This window comes from Dipodomys ordii, unplaced genomic scaffold, assembly GCF_000151885.1.
Source record: "Dipodomys ordii isolate 6190 unplaced genomic scaffold, Dord_2.0 Scaffold88, whole genome shotgun sequence".
Lineage (NCBI taxonomy): Eukaryota > Metazoa > Chordata > Mammalia > Rodentia > Heteromyidae > Dipodomys > Dipodomys ordii.
The window spans coordinates 2,568,453-2,589,977 of record NW_012267304.1 but is presented as its reverse complement, the minus strand read 5'-3'; the positions used below and the strand labels follow the sequence as shown (position 1 = coordinate 2,589,977).

Below are 21,525 nucleotides of genomic sequence, written 5' to 3'. Positions count from 1 at the left end.
GGCAAGATAATGAGTACATTTCTTATCAAGCATTGTAGCCTCCTCCTTTGTTTCCCCTTCCCATCCCTTCCCATCCTCTCCCCCCCCTCAACCCCCCCAACTAAATTTTTTGTGGTTAATTAGGAAGGGAGCCTCAAGGACTTTTCTGTCTAGGCTAGCTTCCAACCTCTAACCTTCAGATCTGAGCCTCCTGAGTAGCTAAGATTATAGGTGTGACTAACTACCGGAGCCTTGTACCTCACTCTTGAATAAACATTTTTTCAATAAGACATTCAAAGGCTGGAATACATATGCATTTTTACTAAATTGGGAAAGTTCAGAACTATGTTACAGGTGGAAGATATCCATTAGTGCAATCATGGCTAGAAGGCAGGAACACACTATTAGTTTGACAGGAAACAGCAGATAGATCAGATAAGCCGAAAGAGAGGCAGTGTTAGATTTTTGAAAAAAATTAATACTGGTTGAAGGAATCAAGATTACAGTGGTGATCCAGGAAATGAAAACAAGAGATTTTTTTTTTATTTTGGGGGAAAAAAAGATTACAATGGTGACTCCTAGAGTCTTGAGTTTGTATGAAAATTTTCTTTTCTTTTTTTTTTTCTTCCCGGCCGATACTATGGCTTGAACTCTCTCTTCTTCTTCTTCTTCTTTTTTTTTTTTTGGTCGGTCGTGGGGTTTGTGGGCATTGTCCCTGCGCTCTTCAGTTCAAGGCCAGCGCTCAACTTGAGCCACAGCGCCACTTTTGGTTTTCTGGTGGTTAATTGGAGATAAATGTCTCATGAATTTTCATGCCTGGGCTGGCTTTGAACTGTTATCCTCAGATCTCAGCCTCCTGAGTAGCTAGGATTATAGGCATGAGCCACCGGCGCCCAGCTTTTGGCTTGAACTCTGAAGCTCACGTTTATGAAGAAAATGCTCTATCACGTGAGCCAAATCCATTTCGTAGGCGAGATTCTTAATTCACTATTTAAATCAAAATGCTTCCTGCTTGTATGCAGCGCTCTGCTACTACAATTCCCAGAATCCCACGCGTTACCACAGTACCCTTGGAGTTTGCCGCGCAGAATTCTGGGACTTGAGGTCCGCGGCCTAGTCATGCGAGCTAGAGCTAGGGGCCTGTGGAAACATGAAGAGGTAAGGGCCTGTCTGCCTTTTAGGCAGCACAGGGAGCTCTATTTAACCTTTTACCTTGAAAATGGCTTTTATTTCTGTCTTGAATCTGTCATATTCTTGGGGGGGGGTAGTTTCGTTTTAGCGGAAAGACAAAGGAGAATGGCAGGGGAGGGAGCTAGGCCTGGTGGGTGAAGTTGTGGACAGGCAGTGACCAAGGCGGGTTCCTGAGGGACGCCGTAGCGGCGGAGGCCCGCGGAGCCGACACGAGGCACGGCTTCTTTTCGTTTCGGGAAAAAGACAACTAGGCCCAACGCTGACCGTACCCAGAGAGGTTCCTCCCGGCCCCCTCCACCGGAGTCTCATCTTTGAATTGGGGTGCGGGGCCGGCTCATTTATTTGCGTACTTTGCGACTTAAAAGAGGACTTAATGGGACCACGAAATCATGTATCGCTTTCAAGTTTCAAATGAAGAAAACAAAGCTTATTACAAATTGGAAAGGAAAACACAAAATTTGCTCCCTGAATTTTCACAGGAAAAGAAAGACATTACTGGCAGCAGTTCCCCCTGCTGGTTCCATAGTGTTTGCACCTAGATGCTTATTGTTGGGAACTAGAGCCCCACGATGATAGATAGGTCCTTTAAAAGGGTCCTCATCGTATTAGATTTGTCTTCACTATTCCAGAAAATTATCGTTTTGGAATAGTGCAGTGAATTTAAAATATTCTCACCTACACTCTCAAGTTACTAGGACCTCTTTTTTTTTTTTAAGCGGTTCTGATTTTCCCTGCTTGGAAATAACCTTTAACATAACAATGATCTATCTTATATATGAAAAATAAAGCACATAATGTATATATAGCCAAAAGAACAATTATAAATGTTTGAATACGCCACAACCTTAAGAAATAAAATTATCATTCATACCTTAACGCCTCTCTCTCCTCCCATATTGCTTCTTCCCCCTCCCACCTCAGATAACCACTATCCGGGCTTTTGTCTTATTCTCCTGCTTAGTTTTTTTTTAAATATAATTTTATTGTTATTAGTAAAGTGTGGTACAGGAGGATTACCATTTCATATCATATAATGAATACATTTCTCTTTTTGGACAGTGTCATCTCATCCTTCACTTTCCTTCAGTTTCTCCCTACCATCTCTGCCCACAAGTTACATAGGTCATCTCCCACATAGTATATACTGAATGGGAGGGTTGCATTTGTTATAGTTTTTTTCTTAAATAGATTTTCCAAATATGACTTAATTCCTGAACAAAATTTTCCTAGTTTTATCCATTTTCTATTTTATACAAATGAGCAAGATTGTATGACTTTTTCTTTACCTGCTTTTTTTCGTAGTATTTAGGCAATATTTTATTTAGATGAAATGTTATTTGTAAAATCTATCACATACAATCAGCAATCTTATTGGTTTTAATCATTTACATGTCTTAATAGTTCTTAAGCTAAACATTTGTTATAATGACATTTTTTTTTTGTCGGTTGTGGGGCTTGAACTCTGGGCTTGGGCGCTGTCCCTCAGCTCTTCAGCTCAAAGCGAGTGCTCTACCTCTTGAGCTACAGCACCACTTGCAGTTTTCTAGTGGTTTATTGAAGAGTCTCCCAGACTTTCCTGCCCAGGCTGGCTTTGAACTGTGATCCTCAGCTCTCAGCCTCCTGAGTAGCTAGGATTACAGGTGTGAGCCACCGGCTCCCGGATATAATGACATTTCTTTAGAGAGAGAGAGAGAGAGAGAGAGTGTGTGTTTGTGTGTGTAATGACATTTCTTTAGAGAGAGAGAGAGAGAGAGAGAGAGTGTGTGTGTGTGTGTGTGTGTGTGTGTGTGTGTGTGTCTCACGTGCGAGTACTGGTATGCTGATCCTTTGACTTAAACTCAGGGCCTAGCTCTATCCCTGAGCTTCTTTTGCTTAATACTAGCACTTTACCACTTGAGCCACAGCTCCACTTCTGGCTTTTTAGGTAGGTTAGTGGAGATGAGTCTCTTGGACTTTTCCTTGCCCAGGTTGGCTTTGAACCACAATCCTCAGATGTCAGCCTCCTCAGTAGCTAGAATTACAATGAGCTCCCAGCTCCCAATATGACATTTCTTTTTGAGATTTGTGTGTGTTGATGAATTTAGCTATGGTTTATTCCCCGAAACATTGAATGTTGCCAGGCACAAATGGGTCACTGCCTGAAATCCTAGCTACTCAGGAGGCTGACATCTGAGGATTACATTTCAAAGCCAGTCAGTGCAGGAAAGTCCATTAAACTCTTATCTCCAGTTAACTGTCAAAACAAACCCAGAAGTAGAGTTGTAGCTCAGGTGATAAAATGCTAGCCTTGAGCAAACGAAGCTCAGGAATAGAGCCCAGTCCCTGAGTTCAAGCCCCAGGACCAGCACCAAAAAAAGAAAAAATATGTATATATAATTCATTCATATTCTGTCTCTCCTCCCCTAGGCACATACATAGAATAGTACCATGTATATCTCTCCTCCCTAAATAGATTACAAACTTCTTAAAGATAAGAGACTCTTGTTTTGAGTATCTTTGATTTCCATCACTATCTAGCATAATGCCTTCTGTATAAGTATTTGTAGAATGAAAAAATATGTACCATATTTTTAATTCACTTATCAATTGTAGGACATCTGACCCATTTCTATAACATGGCTTTTGTGAGTAGTGTAGCAATGAATATGGATGTGCAAGTGTATTTACCATATCCTGACTTAATAATGTTCTGGGTACATGCCCAAGAGTGGTATGGCTGGATCATAGGAAAGTTCTATGTTTATATTTTTGAGGACCTTCCAAACCACTACCCAACTAGTACTAGTTTATATTCCTGCCATCAGTGCAATAGGGTTCCTTTTTCCTCATATCCCCATCAGCATTTGTTGTTCGAATTCTTGATGTTGGCCAATCTAACTGGAGTGAGATGGAATTTCAAAGTTGTTTTGGTTTGCATTTTCCTTATGGCCAGGTATGTAGAACATTTCCTCATGTGTTTGTCATCCTTACTTCTAAGAAGTCTTTCTTTAGGTCTTTTGCCCATTTAGTGATTGGTTTATCAGGCATTTTTTTGGGTGGAGGGGTAATTTCTTAAGTTCCTTGTACATTTTGGGTATTAGGCCTATTAAATGAATAATAAAGACCAGTGAGTTATTAACAAAGGGTTTTGGAATGAATGGGGTCATTAATGTTGAATAATATATGTAAGGAATATTATTTTGAGACACTTTTACTTTCCATATCTATTCTTGTATCTACTCCAGGATAAACAGCTGTATGAAGAGTGATGAACAAGTCCTGGAAGAGCTGGAAACGGAAGGAGAGAGGCAGCTGAAAAGCCTCCTTCAACATCAGCTTGACACCTCTGTCTCCATTGAGGAGTAAGTGACAGACCACTCTATTTTGGGGAGAGTGATATTGGTACTGGGGTTTGAAATTAGAGCCTCATGCTGCTAGGGAGATGTTGTACCTCTTGAGCCATTTAGCCAGCCCGTTTTAACATTGGCTGTTTTCATTTTATGCCATGGCCAGCCTGGACTGTAGTCCTCATACTTGTGCTTCCCTTTGTCTCTGTTATGACAAGCCCTTGCTTGTCACTGCTTCCCTTGTTGGTTGGGATAGCAAGTATGTACCACTGTACCCAGCCATTGGTTGAGGTGGAGCCTTAAGAACTTTTATGCCTAGGCTAGACTCAAACTGTGATCTTCTGATTTCTGCCTCCCAAGTAGTTAGGATTATAGGCTTGAGCCACCACACTCAGCTGACAGACCCTCTTAAAGCCTGGATAGAACACTCTGCCACTTTCTTTGGAAGGCTTTTACATGTTAACCAAGGTTTTGCTTCTATGTGTCTTCCTCTAGGAAGTTTCTTATATCCCATCACCTGGGCCAAGGACCGTTCTTTCTTTTTTTTTCCTTCGGTCATGAGGCTTGAACTCTGGGCCTGAGCCTTGTCCCTGTGCTCTTCAGCTCAAGGCTAGTGCTCTACCACTTGAGTCACGGCACCACTTCCAGTTTTCTGGTAATTAATTGAAGAGTCTCAGTTTTCCTTCCCTGGCTGGCTCTGAACCGTGATCCTCAGATCTCAGCCTCCTGAGTAGCTAGGATTACAAGCATGAGCCACTGGCATCTGCTTCCAAGGACCTTTCTTATATACCTTCAATTTTCTACAGTATAGCATTCATAACTCAGTATTGTCATAGCTTGTTTATTTGCCTCTCTTATACTTTCCAATATTCTTTCACAAAAGCAAGAGATATTTTAATCTCTTCTTTAACTATTAAACCCTCAAAATATGGCAAAGTGATACATAGGAAGTACTCAGTATATATTTGTTAATTTTTATTATTATTATTTTTTTTTGTTGGTCATGGGGCTTGAACTCAGGGCCTAGGCATTGTCCCTGAGGGTTTTTGCTCAAGGCTAGCATTCTCCCACCTTGAGCCACAGCACCATTTCCACTTTTTCTGGTGATTAATTGGAGATAAGAGTCTTATGGCTTTTTCTTCCCAGGCTGGTTTTGAACTGTGATCCTCAGATCTCAGCTTCTTGAGTAGCTAGGATAATAGGCATGAGCCACCTGCACCAGGAATATTTATGTTAGTTATTAGTTCCAGATGAGGGAACTATTGATAGAATTCTATTTTGTTGCAGAAATAGAATATGAGAAAGAAATGAATGAGTGTCACTGTGCCTGCTATAATACTAAACCCCCATTGCTATGAATCCTGATGACCATATGTTATTTCCCCCTTGCTTGGTTTGCAGATGTGTGTCCAAGAAAGAGAGCTTTGCTCCTGGCACCATGTACAAGCCCTTTGGCAAGGAAGCAGCTGGGACTATGACTTTGTCCCAGTTCCAGACACTGCATGAAAAGGACCAGGAAACTGCTTCTCTCAGGGAACTAGGGCTTAGTGAAACAGAAATCTTGATCTGGAAGAGCCACGTTTCAGGTGAAAAGGTGAGTGGGGTATTTTTTTTTTTCCTAGAGAATAAAGAACATTATCTCTTTGACATTGCAAATATTTTTGTTTTTAATTCTCACGAAACTGAGCTTTGTACTGAGTCTTCTAGACATTTATGAAAGAGTAGCTGTTTATTCACTTTTTTTTTAAGGTCCAAGATGGGCCTAAAACTCAGTACCTGATGCTTTCCTTCATTCGCTATCAACTGAGCCATGCTTCCAACCCCTATATGTTCACTGTAAATGCTTTCAGTTTCTGAGCCTTGGCAATCTTTCTTTCTTGAGGCATCAAAGCATCACTTTAAGGCAATGTCTTCTAAGATATGCACCATCTCCTTTCTCTGGTTTCAGAAGAAAAGGCTAAGGGCAACTCCAGAAGCAATACAGAATCGCCTCCAAGATATTGAAGAAAGGATCTCAGAGCGTCAACGCATCCTTTGCCTGCCACAAAGGTTTTCGAAAAGCAAACAACTGACCCGACGAGAAATGGAAATAGAAAAGTCTTTATTTCAGGGAGCTGATCGACACTCCTTCCTTAAGGCTCTTTATTACCAAGGTATGTGATCCTCACTGATTTTGCTATCTTCTTTTATTGAGAGAAAAATTTAATATTAAGGAATTAGGTATAGAGAATTAGTGAAGGGACTGGGAGAAGGACAAGCTATTACTATTCCTAAGGAATGTAGAGTTCCACAAGACAGACAAAATGTGTGCAGTAACTTGCATGACAGCATAGAAATTATTATAGTGATTTGAGTCACGTGCTGGGGAGCACAGAACATATAGCTTCTAAATTTAGTTGGGGGAAGTTGGAAGAAGTTGAAATTCGTTCTGTTTTGATGAATCAACAGATATTTATCAGGTAAAGGGGAAAGGACATTACAGATAGTGAAAAGGAACAGGACTGAAAGGGCATGGTGTATATAGGGAATAAGAAGTTCAATGTGGCAAGGGTATGAGGTGTGTAGAGAGTGATGGGCTGATACTGATATGGGAGGTGAGGCTAGGTTGTGAATGGTTTATAAATTAGAACAAAATATATACATACATAAAATGTGTCTTTGTCAGAAAGATTTAAATAGATCACTTTTAGTAGGGATGGTGGAAGGTGTACAGAAGTTTAAGAATGGTTCCTGACTTTGTTCCAAGTATAGTCTGGTTGGAGATATATGCACAAAACTTTTAGTAATACTAGATAAGGTTTCTAAGTGCTATTTCTCAGAAGTTCAGAGTTTTATTGATGTGGCTGAAAAAGGCCTGTCAGAGGAAATAAAATTCCAGTGTCCTTTGAATACTGCCTACTTAGACTGGGAATGGCATTTCAAGTGTTAGTGTAAACACTATCAATGGTTTGGGGGAATTAAACTTGGAAATGTAACAGAGTGGTAGACGTCATTTGGTTGAGAGTAAAAAGCAGTTAGACTTTCAATTAATGAATTTGAACAGGAAAGTTGTTGAACTAGGAGTTACATGGTACAAATTATATTTGAAAATGATTAATGTGACAGCCAATAAATAGGAATAGACAAAAGAAACAGGACATGGTGAGGAGCTTCATATTCATTTAGACATAAAGATCTAGACCACACTGATGACAGTGGGATTGAAAGGGTTTGGTTATAAGAGATACTACAAAGGAAGAATTGATATAACTTGTTGACAGAGAATGAAGGAAGAGGGTCAGGGAAGAGGAATGTGTCATAGATAACCAGACGTTTCAAGGCTATTAGACATAATAATTGGCAAAATTTAAGAAATTATTTATGGGAAAATTTTGAGGAAGGATTTATTTGAGTTGGTTGAGAGTGGCAGTTAGAAATAAGCCCTGGGGAGAAGAGAGGTCAGAGCTAGGTATGTGGCATTGAAAATCATCTCTGCTTAGATGATATTTTAAAGTCATGAGAAAGACCAAATGATTTGTTAGAAATAGACCATAGATGTGGCAGAGTGATGGTGAAGGAATGAGTGAACAAATGAGTGGCCTTTTATGGATAGTTATTATGGCATGCTAAATATGAACATGGGCTCTGAAGGCAGACTTCCAAGGAGATCTGGCTCCCCCACCTACTAGCTGAGCAAGTATTTCTCTATAGTTAAGTTTCTTCATCTGTAAAATGAAAATATTAATAGTAGCTATAGTATAAAATTGTTAAGGGATAAGTGAAGTAATACATGAAAATCACTTTAAATACTGCCTGCTATTGGGGTAGAGGGTGGGGGGCGTATGAAACTGTTCTGTTTCAAACCTTTGAACTCCTTTTAAACCTTCACAGCACACCACAAAAAGACAAGTGCAGACAAGTACATGACCTCAATGAAGAGGAAGATAAAATTAGGCACAAAAGGCAAGTCGAGAGTTTTCTTAAAGTGTTAGATTTAGGAATGTTACCTAGGGTCCCATAATGCTGAGTTGAACATTATGTCATTCCCTATTCAATATATGAAAATAGTTATAGGAATGATCCAGCTAGAAGCTATCTTGATCTGAAATATTAGAGAAATTAGTTTTTTCTAATGTAATGCTTTTATAATTAGTGTGATTTATATCTCTGTGCTTTTAAGTTATTGTACCAAACTTAAATTGACCTTACTCATTTCATTATATCTTATGTCACAAATAATTCTGAATATTTTTTATCAGTTAAGTATAACTATTGATGATGATGATGGTGATATAATAGCTAACATTTCATTTTTGAAATGCACTTATAATAACATTGCATGGGGCTAGGTGTTGTGTTGTTTGTTTGTTTTTTGCCATACAGTTCTGTGAGTTGTCTATCATGTAGATTCATATAACCACCATCATAATCAGTAGAAAGAAGTGCTCCATCACTCTGAAAAACTCCCTCATACTATCTCACTAGAGTCACTCCTACCCCCTCCCATAAATCCTGACAATCACTGATCTGTTCTTCATCATTTTAGATTTATCTTTTAGGAACTGTCATTTAATGGAATCACACAATGTATAATCTTTAGGTCTGGCTACTTTCATTCAACATAATGCCTTTGAAACTCATTCAAGTTATTTGCATCAATAGTTCATTCACTTGTGAAGTCAGCATTTCGTTGTATGGGTGTTCCATCATTTCCCATTTGACCATTGAAGTATAATTTGGCTTGTTTCCAGGTTATGAATAATATTGATATGAACATTCCTGTACAGGTTTCTGTGTGAACATAAGTTTTTATTTCTCTAAGGTAAATGTCAAGTGGGATTACTGGGTCATATGGTAAGTGTACATTTAACTTTATATGAAACTGCCAAACCATTTTTAGAGTGGCTGTACCATTTTGCATTCTCACCAACAATGTATGAGAGTTTCACCTGTTGTATTTTCTTTGTCAGCACTTGGTATCGTCAGTATTTATTTTGATTGTTGTGACAGGTATGAAGTGGTACCTCATTGTTCTTTTAATTTGCGTTCCCTTAATGTCTATTGATGTTAAATATCTTTTCATGTGCTTATTTGCCATCCTTATATACTTTATGCTAAAGTGTGCATTCAAAACTTTGGCCATTTTATCTCTGGGTTGTTTATTTCTTTCCTGGTGACTTACAAGATTTCTTTATATATATATATGGATATAGATATATATTATAAACACAATACCACAATACTCTTGTGAATATGTAGTTTACAATATTTTTTCCAGTTATAGCCTATCTTTTCATTTTCTTAATAGTATCTTCTCTAGAGAAAAAACTTTGTTGTTATTGCGTAGAATATATATAACATAAAATTCAACATGTTAAGTATTTTTAAACTCACTTTGTTTTGCAACAATTGTCATCATCTCGCTCTAAACCTTTTTTTTTTTGGTCGGTCGTGGGGCTTGAACTCTGGGCCTAGGCACTGTCCCTCAGCTCTTCAGCTCAAGGCCAGCGCTCTACCACTTGAGCTACAGCACCACTTCCGGTTTTCTGGTGGTTTATTGGAGATAGGAGTCTCACGGTCTCTCCTGCCCGGGCCGGCTTTGAACCGCGATCCTCAGATCTCAGCCTCCTGAGTAGCTAGGATTACAGGCGTGAGCCACCAGCGCCCGGCTTAGCTCCAAAACCTTTTAACTGAACCCACTGAACACTACATACTCATTTCCCTCTTCCCCACCTTCTGGCAACCATCAGTCTAATTTCTGTCTATGAATTAAACTACTCTACGTACCTCATATAAACAGAATCGTGTACTATTTGTCCTTTCATAACTGGGTTTTGTTATTTCTGTTTCAGTTTTTTCAAGATAAGGTCTCATTATATAGCCCAGACTGGCCTGAAACTCTGTGTAGCAGGCTGGCCTTGCACTCATCATTTTCTTGCCTCAGCCTCCACATACTAAGATTATAGGTATGCACTACCCTGCAAGGTTCACTGATAAAATGTGTCAGAATTTGCGGCTGGAAATTAGCTTAGTGGTAGAGTGCTTGTCTAGCATGCATGAAGCCCTGGGTTCAATTCCTCAGTACCACATAAACAGAAAAACCCAGAAGTAGCTCTGTGGTTTGAGTGGTAGAGTGCTAACATTGAAAAAGCTCAGGGACAGTGCCCAGGCCCTGATTTCAAGCCCCAGAACTGGCCAAAAAAAGTCAAAATTTACTTACTTTTCAAAGCTAAATAATTTTTGCATTGTGTGTATATACCACCTTTTAATTTGTATGGATTAATTGTATGAAGGGATTTTGTTGTGATATTTCCATAGCTTATCACTTTAAAAAATTTGCCAGTGGACAGTTTGGTTGTTCTGATGATTTAGCTATTGGGAGTAATGTGTCTGTGAACATGAATATACAGATATGTCTATTTTCAATTGTTTTTTGTATAGATATCTAGAAGTACAATCATATGATAATCTACACTTAATTTTTTTTTTTGGTCAGTCATGGGACTTGAACTCTGGGCCTGAGCGCTGTCCTGAACTCTTCAGCTCAAGGCGAGCTCTACCATTTGAGCCACTATGCCACTTCTGGTTTTCTGGTGGTTAGAGATAAGAGTTTCACAGACTTTCCTGCCTGGGCTGGCTTTGAACCATGATCCTCAGATCTCAGCCTCTGAGTAGCTAGGATTACAGGCATGAGCAACCCGTGCCCAGCTACACTTAATTCTTTATGGACAACCACATATTCTTTCCATAGAGACTGCCATTTTACACTCCTACCAGCAATGTACAAAAATTTCAGTTTCTTCATACTGAGTAACATTTGTTTTCTAGGGTTTTTTTCTCTTCTCTTGCTCTTGATATTAGCTACCTCAATATGATTGAAGTTGTCGTTATATTTTTGGTCTAAATTTCCTTAATAACTAGTGTATATACTTTTGGACTACTTTTATATTTTCTTTGGAGAAATGTCTGTTCAAATGTCTTTGCTTATTTTAAAATGGCTTGCTTGTTTATTTTCATTGAGTTACAGTTCTGTGTATATTCTAGATATTTATCTTTTATCAGATACAGGATTTGCAAATATTTCCTCCTTTTCTGTGGGTTGCCTTTTCGCTTTTTTGATAGTTTCCTTTGATGAAAAAAGTTTTTATGAAGTCCAGTTTGTTTATTTTATCTTTTGATTTTTGCTTTTGATGACATATCCAGGAAATCATTGCCAAATCCACTATCATAAAACTTTATCCCATGTTATCTTCTGAGCTCTTAGAGTTTTTGCTTTGTTGTTTAGGTTGTTGATCTATTTTGAATTTATATTTGCATATGACATAAGTTAAAGATCAAATTTCATGTTTTGCTTATTGATATCGTTTTCCCAGTGCTGTTTTTTTTTTTTAAAGATTTCCTTTTTCACACTGAATGATCTTGGTACTCTATTCAGAAATGATTTGATCATATGAATGGGAGTTCACTTCTGTGCTCTCCTACTCTACTGGTATATCTATCTTTATGACAGTACCACAGAGTCTTAATTATTGTAAGTTTGTAGTAAGTTTTGAAAGGAAGCATGAGACTTGGAATAGTTTTCATTGATTTTCTTTTTCAGCATTGGTTATTTGAGTGGGTCCCATGAAATTGCATAGGAATTTTTGGGTAGATTTTTCTATCTGTGCAAAATTATATCATTGAGATTTCTGTAGTGAGTGCATTGAGTCTTTTGATAGCTTTGAGTAATACAGACATCTTAACAATACTAAATTTTTTAGTGCATGACCATGGGATACCTTTTTGTTATATAGTCTTATTTACTTTTGCAATGTTTTGTAGTTTTCAGTGGATACATCTTCCACTATAGAACATTTACACTGCCTTTTATTTTAGTAGTTAACTTTAGTAGTTAATTTTACTACTGTTGTCTCTTATGTAGATCTGAATTAGTATGTCCATTTATGTTAGCCTAAAAGATTCCTTTTAGTTTTTCTTACAGTGTAGGTCCTTCAGTGATGAATGCTCTCTAATTTTTTATTTACTTCAATTTTGAAGTATAGGGGATTTTTCCTAGCATTTTATTAACATCCATTAATTGTACAGGATTATGGCTTTGATTGTGACATATGATTATAATATACTTCAATCAGGATCATCCTCTTGTTACCTTCTCTTCTTTCTCTGAAATTTGGTTTTGATGGATATAAACTTTTAGTTCACAATCTTTATCTTTCAGTGTATTGGATATGTTATTTTATTGTCCTCAGGCTTCTATGGTTTCTGGTAGGTCAACTGTTAATCTTGTTGAGGACCCCTTTCTTTCCTTAATCAGTTTTCTTTGTCATATTACAGTTTTGGAAAGTGAAAGCACCCACCCCCAGAAGACCACATATGCAGTTTATTGCCAGCCGAGGCCAACAAGGCCTGCTGGCCTGCTGGGAGAGGAAAAAATGGTACCCATCATTTGTTGAGGGTCAAATTTATAGTCAGGGGGCTAGGGGTAAAACACTGCCCCCAGAAGTGAAGTAGGAGGAATGGCCAGGGCTAAAGGCCAGTTTCAGTTAGGCGTGGCCAGATCAACTGGTTTTGTGGGAGCCGCTGAGGACCTGAGATGGAGGGCATGCTAACAGAAAATTATCAGCCATTATCTCGAAATATAATCTGGTCATTTTTTTCATTCTTCTAACTTTCCTTTTATGTATATGTTGGTATCCCAGAGGTTTATGAGCTTCTACAGTTCTCTGGCTCTGTTAATTTTTCTATATACTTATTTTCTTCCCCATAGAATTGGTTAATCTCCTTAGAGTAAGCATATCTTTATGTTTGATCATTTCTTTCTTCTGCCAACTCAAATCTTTTGAGTCCTCTTAGTGAAAATTTCATTTTACTTTTCAACTCCATAATTTCTAATAGATTTGTTGTTTTAATTTCTTTCTAATTTTTATTCTTTGGTGGTATTAGGGTTTGAACACAGGGCCTTGAGCTTGCTAAGCAAGTGTTCTACTGTTGGAGCCTTTTTGCCACCAGTATCTTTTATATAGTTCATTTTTCAGATAGGTCTTACTTTATGTCCAGGCTATCCTGGACTACAACCTCCTATTGGGGATGATAGGCATAAAACAATGCATCCAGCCATTGAGCCCCATCCCAAGCCTTGGGTAACAGTTGTGCACCATAACATACACAGCCATTGGTTGAGATGGAGTCTTATAGATTTTTATGCCTGGCTGGCCTTGAACTATGATCTTTTTAAAACTTAACAAAGATAATTTTATTTCATAGAATTTTATTTTGCCAACATAGTATCTTATCTCTGCTTCCTAAGTTGGGATCACAGGTTTGATTCACTGTTTCTGGATTTTCTGATTATTTTATTACCTATTCTATAAGACACTCTGAAACTTAGTTCCTTATGTGTATGTGTGCGTGCGCATGCGCGCGTGCCAGTTCTGGGGTTTGAACTCAGGGTCTGGGTGCTGTCCCTAAAGGTGTGTGTGTGTGTGTGTGTGTGTGTGTGTGTGTGTGTGTGTGTGCTATCACTTGAGTGCTGTCCCTGAAGGTGTGTGTCTATGAGTGTGAGTGAGTGTGTGAAGGCTATCAATTGAGTGCTGTCCCTGAAGGGGTGTGTGTGTGTGTGTGTGTGTGTGTGTGTGTGTGTGTGTGTGTGTGTGTGTGTGTCAAGGCTATCACTTGAGTGTTGTCCCTGAAGGGGTGTGTGTGTGTGTGTGTGTGTGTCAAGGCTATCACTTGAGTGTTGTCCCTGAAGGGGTGTGTGTGTGTGTGTGTGTGTGTGTGTGAGTGAGTGTGTGAAGGCTATCAATTGAGTGCTGTCCCTGAAGGGGTGTGTGTGTGTGTGTGTGTGTGTGTGTGTGTGTGTGTGTCAAGGCTATCACTTGAGTGTTGTCCCTGAAGGGGTGTGTGTGTGTGTGTGTGTGTGTCAAGGCTATCACTTGAGTGTTGTCCCTGAAGGGGTGTGTGTGTGTGTGTGTGTGTGTGTGTGTGTGTGTGTGTGTGTCAAGGCTATCACTTGAGCCACAGCTCCACTTCCCAATTTTTGGTGGCTAATCAGAGATAAGAATCTCATAGACTTTCCTGCCTGGTCTGGCCTCAAACTATAATTCCTAAATATCTAGGACTAAAGGTGTGAGCCATCAGCCATAATTTAGTTGTTTGAGGAATTTATAATGACCATTTTAAAGTTTTGTCTAGTAAGCCCAATATGCTTCCTTAGGACAGATTGTGTTGACTTTCTTGTTCTGTATATGTGCCATACTTCCTTCTTTGTTTTCAGCATCTTGTATTGTTTGATACAGATTAGACATTTTAAATAATATAATGTGATAATTCTAAAAATCAATTCACCACTGTCCTATGGCTTTGTCGTTGAATGACATTCCTAGAAGAATTTTGTAAATTTTCTGTGTTCAGTTAGTGTAATAGTCTGCTAACAATTGGAGGGAGTTTTTCTTAAATGGCTAGAATCAAAAACTCTACCAGTTTTTGCTGAGGCTCTGTTTCTATTTATGTTGGGATACTCTTTCAATATTCAGGCCAGCAGTTTATTACTCAGTCCTAGCCTTCACTTTCTCCTTATCCAGAGCCTCAATTCCAGTCACAGGTGAGATATTAGGGTCTTCTGCGGCTTTTAACTTTCCTGGGCACTCACACAGCATAGTACATATTCATTACCTTTTTATTTTATTTTATTTTATTTATTTTTTGGTCTGAGACCTGGACTCAAACTTGGTATCTGACACTTTTCGCTCATTAGCTAGTGCTCTACCAACTGAACCACACCTCCAATTCCTTACCTTCTCCATTGTCACAAGTAAGTCTGAACTATTCAAAGCCTCTATGGAAATCTCATTCCCTGTTTTTAAGGGTTTTTTTTTTTTTTTGTATCGAGTCATTAGTGTTACCTGTTAATAGTGTCTCAAACAGCTGTACTGTTACAGAACCTGTACTGTTTCATTTTGACAAATACCCTAGTGATGGACTATTTTCACAAAGTGTGGTATGAGGCAGGTCAAAGACAATCACTCATAATGTAGCTTTCCATTGAGATGCCAGGAATGTCAAATAATAAAAATTCTCTGAGGATGAGGTTGTTGTGTTCTTAAACGGTACTGTCCCTTTGGTTTCAGCTATACTGCTATACTGTAGTCGCAGTGTTGTTGTTTTTCAAGACTATTGTAAAGCTGAAGGGAGGGAGATGAAATTATGGAAATTGCATTATTAGAAACATTACTTGCCTTACTGAATTTTTCTTGAAAACTGCTTGTTTTGTTGCAACTTTAGTTTATTTCCAGACTTAGAAAAAATGTGATTTAGACAAATTTTGCTGTTTTGCTTTTATGGAAAAGCAAACTTTCAGAGGTCTTTTCTTGAATATTCCCTAATTGAATTTTGTCCATTATTTTACCACTATCCTATCTATATTTGGGAAAAAATGAGTTTTTTGTAGATTCTAATTAGGTCACTTTCACTATTTTATTAAGTTTTCATTTATTCCACACCATAAAACTTTCTCCTAAGTGTATAATTCAATGATCTGAAGTAAATTTATGAAATCCATCAAATATAACTGTAGTCTAGTTTTAGAACATTTCTATTATTTCAAATATTTCTCAGTTCCCATTTCTCAGTCTAGGCAGCCACCAATCTACTATCTAATCCCTATATAAATGAATCATATAATATATGTGGTGTTCTCTAATTTGTTATAATGTTTTTATTGCGTCTAGAACATTATGTCTAGAACTAGTACTTTTCCAGGTTCCCTGAGGGATTCTGGGTGTGTGCTGAAAACATCTTCAGTACTTAACCATGAAGTTTACATTTCCATTTTAGCTTCCATTTCCTGCTTACACAAATCCTCACGGTTAGTCAAAAATGAGTTCATAGAGCCTTTTTAGATCTTTCCTTTGCATGCACAAGCCTTAGCATGTTGATAGCTATAATGTATGTCTGCGGCTGTCTAGATTACCAGAAATATGCTGGAGCTTTTTAGAACCCCCTCTGGACACCTCATTCCCCAGATTTTGCCTTTCTAAGCTTTTTGATTAACCTAGATTTTCCCTTTGACCTGCCACCTCAGGTAGTTATGAAACTCAACAACAGCCTTTCATTCATTTTTGACAGCCTTGGGAAAAGGGCTGTTTGTACTTGGTAAACTTGGAATCTGGTCAAATAGAGAGAGGATTTGCTTGTGAGATTTTCCTAGAGATCACCAGACGGATCATGTAATGACGGTTCTCTAGGAATTGTGCTTTGAAGGGCAGTAGTCCCATTTCCCCTCTCTAGTGGCTGTCTTTACTGCTAGTTTGTTTTGTTTTGAGATTATTGGTTTTTAAGGTTCCTGCTGACCTGGAAGAAAAGAATGGAATTAAAGCAAGTTAAGACACTACAAAATGCTTAATTCTTCCTATTCTTCAGCTATTTTTCTTGAAAACATAATCCTCAATTGTTGCAAACTTTTGGTTATTTTCTAGAGTTCTGAAAATTGGTTCTGACAGGATTTTTTGGTTTTGTTTGGTTGGTTGGGTTTTTGTTTGTTTGTTTTGAGCGTTAAGACTTGAGTTTTATTGAGAGAGAAAAGAAAGCAGAACTCCTGCAAGCCACGGGTCTCAGAAAGACTGAACCTGAAATGTGGGTTTTTTTTGTTTATGCTAGTCCTGGGGCTTGAACTCAGGGCCTAGCCACTATCCCTGAGCCTTTTCAGTGCAGGCTATCACTCTACTGCTTGAGCCACAGTTCCATTTCCAGCTTTTTAGTGGTTAATTGAAGATAAGAGTATCACAGACTCTTCTGCTGGGACTGGGTTTGAACTGTGATCCTCAGATCTCAACCTCCTGGGTTTTGACAGTGTTTTGTTTTGTTTTGTTTTTGATTTTGTTGGTCGTGGGGCTTGAACTGTGGGCCTGGGTGCTGTCTCTGAACTCTTCAACTTAAGGTGAACGCTCTACTACTAGAGCCACATCGCCACTTCTGGTTTTCTGGTGGTTAATTGGAGATAGTCTCACGGACTTTTCCTGCCCAGGCTGGCTTTGAACTGTGATCCTCAGATCTCAAACTCCTGAGTAGCTAAGATTACAGGTGTGAGCCACCGTCGCCCAGCTCTGACAATTTTTTAAACCAATTTTCTCATTGCATTTTTCAGAAACCTGTTCTGTATTATCTTAGATCCGTATTATTTTTCCCATCCTACTAAACTATTTCCTTTTTTTCACATTTCTTTTTAGCATCAGTCAGTTATACAAGGGAATTTCATTTTCATATGACCATATATGTATACAGTGTATCTTGATCAGTGTCACCCCTCCCTCTCTCTCCTTCCCAAACCAATCTAAACATCTTTGTTAGATTTTCACACAAATACCTAATGTATTTTGACCAAATTCGCCCTCTAGCATCCTCTCCATTCCCTTTCCCCTGTCATTATCATCTCCACCCTGTCCAGACCTATTTTATGTTCTGGTCATATAGAATATTTTAATCAAATTGACCCTTATTCTCACTTTCTCCATTCCTACAATCCATTATTATTCAGCAGCTTTCAATGAGTTTAGTTTTGCCATTTTTATTCACAGGTGTAATGTGTTTTGATTATTGTTCACCCTGTTAACATTCTCTTTTCCATTACCTCTAATCCCCTCAAATAGTCCCATTATTACAGATAAGTTTTCTGTGTGTATATGTTCCTAAAAGTACATATGTATCCTTTATACCATTATATATGTTCCAATTTCAAGCAGCAAGAATTTTTTAACTCCTTGCTCTGTTTTCTGCTAAATTCTACATTCTAACTTTCCCTTTCTTTCTACTGAATTCAAGTCTTTGGAAAATCCTTGCTACTTAAAGTTAATCTTTATACCTTAATGCTGCATCCTATCATTAACTTCTAGCAGCATTTTTGTTTTTGCTCAGGATTGCTTTGGCTATTTGGGGTCTTTTATGCTTCCTGTGAATTTTAGGATTTTCCTACTTTTGTGGAAAAAATGACACTGGAATTTTGGTGGGGATTGCACTAAATTTGTAGATTGCTTTTGGTAGTATAATCAGTTTTATAATATTAATTCTGATTTATGAACAAGAGGTCTTTTCTTCTAGCGTTTTCTTTCCATCTCTTCCTTTAATGTTTTACCGTTGACATTATAGAGGTCTTTAACCTTTTTTATGTTAAACTTATGACATTGTTTAATTTTATTTTTTATTGTAAAGGTGATATACAGAGGGGTTACAGTTATATTAACAAGGTAATGAATACATTCCTTTTTGAACAGTGTTATCTGCTTCCTGGTTTTCTCCTGCTTTCTCTCCCCGGTTGCTCCCCCCCACCCCCAAGTTGTAAAGTTCATTTCCAACATAGTGTCTTATGAGTATCCCTGTTGTATTGGTTCACCCTTGTGATTCCCCTTCCCATCCCCAAATCAGATAAACATATACAATACAAAGGGTACCAAAACAACAACAACAACATGATAATGGGATAAAACAAAGGGGGGAAAAAAACAAAACAGAGAAACAACTGCATGCAGTACACTAAAAACAACTCATGTTTCCATATCTTTAACCTTTTTATTTATTTCTAGATGTTTTTAGGCTATCGTGAATAAGATTGTTTTCCTGATTTCTTTCCCATTCTCTTCAGTGTTGGTGTCTACAAAAAGTATTCTTTTGTTGATGTTGTTATTTAACTCATCTTTATTCACATTGTCTTCTCTTGCATTGGCAAGGAAACATCAGAATATTCTCCCCAATCCTTGTTTCCAAGATTGTTCTTTCTTCTTGGACTCTTTCTCTGCTTTCTTCTCCCTTGTTCTCTCCCACCCCCCTCACAGTATTAGGTAAGCCTTATCTAGGTTTAGTTCCCCTTCAAATTCCACACCTTGGATATAGGCACAGGCACTCACCCTGGCTAGTACTCAGGTTTGAACATCTCACTCCCATTTATAAAAGAGAGTAGAGTTTATTACGTCATTCATTTTCACAAGTTTTCTCTATGTTATTAGAAAGATTTTTCTGGGCGGCACAAGAAAAAAAAGCATAAGAAAGAAAAAACTATCTCTCAGAAATACATTCTCTTTGCTCCATCAGTCCCCACATACTCCATTTTGATTGATTGACTACTGCAACCTTTGAGCTTTTGAACATCACATTTCAGAACAGAAACCATAAAAGTGTGAACATGAAATAAGCAGCTCAATTCTATCCTCCATGCTGAACATTTGCCTTCCTGCAGTGCAGGAGGTGGGAGGGGTGCAATTTGTCCCTCCCAGCTACTTCATTTCCTGGGCTTCTGACCCCAGACTTCCTGCCACCCTGCCAACACAATGCAGACTTAATGTTTGCTCTGAGCTGAGCACTCTGCTGGGTACCAGAAAGTTTCTTGAAGTAAAGGGTTGGGGATTTCAATACATGTTGAGATTTCCAGTAAGATTCAAGATGGATATGCATATGAGACTCAAACCAAGGACATTTCTGGAAAATTAATAGGTGATATGCAAATGCTGAATGAATCAAGCTGATGATTCACAGGAGTAACAGACATTGTGAATTAAGAGGTAGAGAGGTCCTCTAGGCAGGGAAATGTTCTTCAAATTTAACAAGACCAAGTCTAACTTTCTACTCAGAGTTTCTCATAGTCCTATACCAATACTTGTCTCTGTCAAAGGCAATTACTATTTATTTAATCACTCCAGCCAGAAACCTACTTTCTCCTGCTACCTCACCCAAGACTGGTAGTCACCATGTCCTTTCTTACATATCTCTAAAAGTGGATCTCTGTGTCAGGTTGTCAGCCCATGTCAGTCTAAGCTTTCATCATTGTTATACTTGGATAATTGCAAACACCTTCCCATTGTCTTTGTTATCTCTTCCCTCAGCTCCTCCAGATTCCTTTTTTTAGTATAAATTTTTTATTGTAAAGATACTGTACAGAGGGGTTACAGTTACATGAGTAATGTAGTGAGTACATTTCCTGTTGAGCATTGTTACCCCCTTCTTTATTTTTCCCTTACCATCCCTTCCCTCCCCACCTCCCCAACTCCTCCCCCCGCAGTTGTATAGTTCCTTTTCCACATAGTGTCTTATACATCTCATTGTTACAATGGGTCAACCTGTATCCTTGTTTCAGCATTTTGTTATTTCCCTTCTCCAAATTAGAAAAGTATATACACAAGATGCAGGGCACCAGAATCAAATACAGTGAAAACAGGGGTTATACCATGGGGGTAGAACAGACAAAACAAAAAAAAATCACATAGTACATTATAAATACATTAAGAACAATATCAAGAAAGATAAAAACCTCTTGTGTCTCTATCTTGGGGTTCATTTCACTTAGCATCATCTTATATGGTCATATGTACATAGCTTTTGACCTCTTCTGCTTGTCCTAGACACAAACTAGTTATTGCAAATAAGGGAAACTATGGGACCTATGTTTCTTTGGGCCTGGCTTACTTCACTTAATATAATTTTTTCCAAGTCATTTCATTTCCTAACAAATGGGGCGGTGTCATTCTTTCTGATGGAGGCATAGAATTCCACTATATATATATATATATATATATACACATACATACATATATACATGTATATATGTATATATAGGTATTTCACATTTTCTTGATGCATTCATTTACTGAGGGGCATCTGAGTTGGTTCCATATTTTTTTGGTTTTGTTTTTGGGTTTTTTTTCATGTTTTTCTTTTTTTTATATTTTTATTTTTTTATTGTGAACATACTGTACAGAGGGGTTACAATTACATGGGCAAGATAATGAGTGCATTTCTTATCAAGCATTGCAGCCTCCTCCTTTGTTTACTCTTCACATCCCTTCCCAGCCTCCCCCCACTCCCCCCACCCAATCCTTCCCACCCCCAACCAAAATGGTAAAGTTCGTTTTCGACATGACAACTTGTACTTCTCATTGTTGCAACGGGTCCGCCTGTATCCTTAAACGACTTGTTTTTCCACTTCTCCTCCACAAATTATACTGACATCAAATATAGTGAAAGCAGGGGTTATACTGTGGGGGAGGGACATACAAAGCAACAAAGAAAT

The 21,525-nt window shown here is 38.2% G+C and overlaps 1 protein-coding gene across 4 annotated transcripts in view; it reads left to right on the top strand.

Moving 5' to 3' along the window:
• The first annotated feature begins 1,075 nt into the window (after positions 1-1,075).
• The window catches only part of Rbm41 (RNA binding motif protein 41), a 52,730-nt gene continuing 32,280 nt past the window's right edge, over positions 1,076-21,525 (top strand). For 2 of the 4 annotated variants that reach the window (XM_013025827.1, XM_013025824.1), the window contains exons 1-5: positions 1,086-1,137; positions 4,395-4,511; positions 5,898-6,090; positions 6,445-6,649; positions 8,367-8,438. In XM_013025827.1, the coding sequence (XP_012881281.1) occupies positions 1,130-1,137; positions 4,395-4,511; positions 5,898-6,090; positions 6,445-6,649; positions 8,367-8,438 (595 nt within the window). In that variant the 5' untranslated portion in view covers positions 1,086-1,129. Of the gene's footprint in view, positions 1,138-4,394; positions 4,512-5,897; positions 6,091-6,444; positions 6,650-8,366; positions 8,439-21,525 lie in introns of all 4 variants that reach the window. The other 2 variants (XM_013025825.1, XM_013025828.1) reach the window with 2 other exon arrangements.